General features: G+C 32.6%; 1 protein-coding gene and 1 long non-coding RNA gene across 2 annotated transcripts in view; one reads left to right on the top strand and one right to left on the bottom strand.

Annotated features, from left to right (window-relative positions):
* LOC125860276 (uncharacterized) overlaps positions 1–2601 on the top strand; it is a 5622-nt gene extending 3021 nt beyond the window's left edge. The window contains exons 6-7 of the mRNA XM_049540237.1: positions 2064–2186; positions 2531–2601. Coding sequence (XP_049396194.1) covers positions 2064–2186; positions 2531–2601 — 194 coding nt within the window. The remainder of the gene's footprint in view (positions 1–2063; positions 2187–2530) is intronic.
* A 493-nt stretch (positions 2602–3094) lies between these two features.
* On the bottom strand, positions 3095–4019 carry LOC125845559 (uncharacterized). The gene is made up of 3 exons (XR_007444296.1): positions 3916–4019; positions 3755–3827; positions 3095–3198 (listed from the first exon to the last, which is right to left on the bottom strand). It is a non-coding gene; the product is annotated as an uncharacterized LOC125845559 (long non-coding RNA).
* Between the last annotated feature and the right edge of the window lie 1223 nt (positions 4020–5242).

The raw sequence follows: 5242 nt of genomic DNA, 5'->3' as shown, positions 1-5242 counted from the left end.
TAGCTGGAAATTTGACAATGTCTGTCTTTTAATTGTCACAACTCACAATTGAGTTGATTGCTCCCTTTTCTTTTATTTGACATTTTTGTTCTACATATATGTTCTTTTTGTATGCTTTCTTATAGGTCGTACGGAAAGATAACAAGCAAAGATTCGGCCTTTTGGAAGAAAATGGAGAGCTTCTGATACGTGCCAACCAAAGCCATACAGTAAAGGTATTTTTTCCTCCGTAAAGTGGAGTAATGTTATTTCCTTGTATATTTCCGATGGAAATTAGTTGGATTAGTCTATCAATAAGTCATGGCATTCGAAGTAGAGGAATCTCTAAAGGGTACATCCACTATAGTTGGATGAAATTCTGATGAATGAAGAAGTAAATTCTCAACATAAGTGGAAATGAAAAAGGGGGAGAATGGAAGACTGGAATGTGAGAGATTGAACACGGATTTTATATTGTTCGTGCACGTTTGAAAGCACATTAGGTGAGTGTTTTTTAAATCTCTAAGTACATTTCATTTAATGCAAGCATTTACACCCTTATTTGACACATAACCAAACGAGACAACAACAAAGAAAGTAAATGCATTTAGACATTTAAATATGCATCTTTTGGCTAGTAATTTTATTAGCAATGAAACACTATTATGAGATTATCAGTGAGTGCGCGTGTTATCCTGCTTTTAAAATTCCAATTTTCATCTTTTCATAATTGAAAGGCTCATGATATGCAGACCATTGTGATACATGTTTTGCCCTTGTATGAAAAGTTATTGTAATCAGACATCAAATGAATGATATTCGGCTCACAAATTAGCAGTATCATTAGTAGCTGAAGTATATTTGTTTTCCACTTTACAGATAGTTGAAACTGAAAGCTTATTGAAACCGATTCTTTCAGCTAATGATGTTCCAGGTAAGATAATTTTATGCATTTAAAAACTTATAAACACTACTAGTTGGAGTAATGAAAAATTACTCTAATTTTGAGTCTATCTGAGCTATGATGTAAACTGTTCAATACATTTTAAGCATCATGTTCAGCAACATGTGGTTGACAGGGTCACATGATTCGAAAAAGGCAAAGAGAAAAAGAAAAGGAAAACATGTTTGGTCATGGCCCGAGTATTGAAAGTGAATACCTAAAAAGCATCATAAATATTTTGGGAAACTTTAACTAAATATAAAAGGCGTTTTTAAAATCTGCCCTGCTAAGAGATGATGCTTTGGGGTTGAGCTTTTTTGTTGAGAGTCACATGAAGCAATACAAATCTACAGGAAATTGGCAAAGAGGCTATCTTGTTTTAACCGTGATATTATATTTTTTTCAAGGAAATGGCTATATCTATCCATTCCCATATGATAGTTCCTCTCTTTATCCAATGCTCTTGATTTCTATGATTTTTCTTCTCCTAAGATTACTGTCGTTTTAGCCACCTCAAATCCTTGATAAGTAGTATCTTTCAGGATTAACTTTGAGAGAAGAAACATATTTGAACTGAATGCTAGTAGCAAGTTGTTGATTCTTGTGTCTCATTAGTGTAAAATTTATTCCCTCTATATTTGATGTTCAGATTAGTGTAAATTTATTCCATCTATCTGTGATTTTCAGAACAAAATTCAACACAGCTAGTTAGGACTGTGAATATAGTTAAAACTTTTAGTGACTTAACAATGATATGAAAAATATTACAATTAATATTTTTCCTTGAAATAGACTTGCAAAATATTACAGAATTGGGCTGAAAGAATGATATTAGATCTTCCATCGACCCCAACTTATATGACGAAATCTCAAATTGGTGACAGTTATTCTGAAAAGATTGTGTCTTTTTACAATGCAATAACAGCTACCAAAAATAAATTTCATTTCAGGATAATGTACTAAAAGTTGAGTATTAGCGTTAATAACTGTCTTGACCTCAATAGATAGTTATGTATATAAAATGAGATCAATTCCTTGTCTGGTGCTGAAGAACAATTTTTGCATCAATGTCCCCTTGTGTCCTTAAAAAATTTCTTTCTCCATATTTGAAGTTGTGGTTTTCATTTGTGGCAATGTGCAGTTTGTGTACATGGCACTTATAAGAAGAATTTGGAATCAATTTTGGAGCATGGGCTCAAACGCATAAAAAGGTTACATGTTCATTTCTCATGTGGCTTGCCAACAGACGGCGAAGTAATTAATGGTAAGATACCTTACAGGATCTTAAATCTATTGTCATTTTCACTATTTACACTACTGTCATAAATCCATCGACTCTGAATGTTTTTTTCATGGCATGTATAATCCATGTTCCACACAAATTTTTCCAACTGGATCACCAAAGATACAGTTGTTGATCTAGTAGAATCCTGACATAATACTTTTAAGAATCATTCCCCTTAGATATTGGAGTTTCTGATCTCCATGTGTAAACTTATGGGTTGTTCATCTTTGACCTTCAGTATCTTCCTCTATCAGCAGCCTTTAGCCAATTTACCTGAAGTCTTGGTTTGCTTGGATGACTAAATATTCTTTGTAATTGAACAGAAATGAGGCGAGATGTTAATGTCCTCATCTTTCTTAATGTGAGAAAAACTTTGGAAGGTAATTTGTTTTGATTTGTCGAATTCTAGTCGAGTTTCTCCAAAGTATTATGAAAATTTCAATAAAATGGAATGAATTAAAGTATAAATTGGTGATCAAACATATTGTAGCTTGTAATAGGTTTTCAAAAAGTAAGTTATCAAGAAAGAATATTCTTTTCTCAAAGTGAAGTCTTAGCTTATTTCTATGTTCTTTATTTAGATTCAAACACTAATCACAAAATAAAGTATATTCAGAAGTTGATATGTGTGCTGAAGTCATCCAACTAGTAATGTTCCCTAAGACAGTTATTTAACATGCCTGGGTATAAACAAGTTATTTCAGAACATAATTTTAACTTGCACACGTGAACTTGTAACACATGCTAAACAAAAATGAAATGTGTTCTAGATGATTAAACCATAAGCAGTTCACCACGAAGTAAAATAGGTAAGAATGAGCTTATAAAACATGCAAAACAAAATGAAATGTACGCGAGATGATTAAACCAGAAGCAGTTAACCACCAAGTAACACTCTTCACCTGAGCAATCCCATGAGAATCAGGAAGAATAACACAATTTGAGAAGGTGTCAAACCTTTTTTGGCAAACTTGCAGATGTTATCCTCAACCTGGAGCAAAAGATAGTACTGTCACTATAGAAAAACTGAATGACTGGATCACATTTCAATGGAGCGTAACAGCATCAGTTGGGTAAACATTTACTGTGACGCGTAAAAGAGGTATCTTTAGGAGACACAATCACCAAAACAAGGTACAGTCCCATTGTTTTTCTTTAACAGCATATGTAACACTATGCATACTGGGCAAGATTTTAAAACTATAGCTTGAAAAAAGAAAAGCTAAATGTAGTTAGATTCCGCTAGCAGACGCAAAGCTAAAAGTCCACAATGTATGTATGACAGTTACACATTAAGGGCCAATTTTACAATAAATCAATAATCAGAAGAAACTGGGAAATTCAAAATTCTTTAAACATATATAATCAACTATCAGCAATGCGAATATTTGCCCTACCAAGGTATTCTATCTTTGTGGTGGCGATCAATAAGCGAAAATTAGGATCCAAACAAGGCATTGCTACAAATCTCTACATTTTTCTTACCATTTATAATTAATTATACATATGAAAAGAAACAATAGAAAATAAAGGAACTAATTCCTTACATCAGGAGCAGAGATTTTCAGCCAACTTGGTGGAGTCCTCTTGTATGGAAGAGCTGAAGCTGAAATACCCTTACTAAGCAACAAAAAAAAGGATTGAAAATTATAAGTATAAATGTAGAATGAACAAAATAAAGATAAAGAGGAAGAAAGAGTAGACGAACCCTCAACTGTGCATACGACCCATGGTGGCTGTTTGGCGGTGTGACGGTGGCTGCCGCGCTCCTGTCGACTACAAGTAGCAGTGAAATCTCTAAAATGACAAACTGAAGGGGAATTAGGGTTTTCCCTATATATAGCTTCTTTATTTGCACTGAGGTCCTTTGGTTTTTAGGATGATTAACATATTACACCCCTGATGATAAGTGATTTTCAAGAACCCAAAAAAATAAAAAGGTTTAACCGCCCCTAAAATTGGCATCAACTTCACTTAGACATCTTAATTAGACTTTGTTCATTTTAGATATCTTATGTCAGTCCTTTTTTTTTTTGACAAGTAAAATTTTATTTACCTTTTTTTTTTTTTTGACAAGTAAAATTTTATTTACCAAGTAAACTTTACAAAACAAATAAATCAGTCGGTGTGGACATAAGCTCCACCCATGCTAAACCAAAATCTCATAATTGCTACTACATTCTATGGAAAAGTATTACTCCCTCTGTTTCAAAAAGAATGATCTTCTTTCTTTTTTAGTCTGTTTCAAAAAGAATGACCTCTTTACTTTTTTTGTAACATTTTAATTTCAGTTTTCCACGTGGCATATTTAAAGCCACGAGATTGAAGGGCAATTTAGTACATTTGACATAACTTTAATTTAGGACCACAAGATTCAAAAGTCTTCTTTATTTTATAAAGTTTCGTATCAAGTCAAACCAGGTCACTTTTTGTGAAACTGTTAGAGTATGTCATTTTGACACGTTTTGCTGATATGGTAAAGTGAGTGTGATACACTTATTTTATTTTTTCTCTTCTTCTTCCTCATTTTCAGCTAGCACATCATCTTACATTTTTCTCTCTAAAAATTTTTAGAAAACTCCATCAAAGACTTTTTTCAAACCTTCTATTATCTGTGTTGGAAAACATAATGTTAATATTATTGAACATAATACATACTTGACATCACCAGTTGATGGCAAGATAAATTTTGCATATNATTTTGCATATAGAAAGACTTGAAATAGTACCGATTGTTCAGCAAAACAACTTTAAGAATGTAACCCCCTTTTCTTAAAAGAATGGAGAATAGAATTAAGTATAAAAAAAAAAAACCTACAATCATGATTTTAACATATTCACGTGGCCATTATTACTTCTCAAATTTCATATTTACAATTCTAAATACTAAATTAAATGAAGAAATAGGAGAAAGGTATGGTGAAGATTGAAGAAGACGATGAAATCAAGTGGGTATTACAAAAAAGATCATGAAAATGGGGAATGTAGCGGAGAAGATAACTATATAGAGTGGGAATGGGCGAAAAGAAAATGAA

This window comes from Solanum stenotomum, chromosome 1, assembly GCF_019186545.1.
Source record: "Solanum stenotomum isolate F172 chromosome 1, ASM1918654v1, whole genome shotgun sequence".
Lineage (NCBI taxonomy): Eukaryota > Viridiplantae > Streptophyta > Magnoliopsida > Solanales > Solanaceae > Solanum > Solanum stenotomum.
This window is presented reverse-complemented; position numbering and strand designations above follow the sequence as displayed.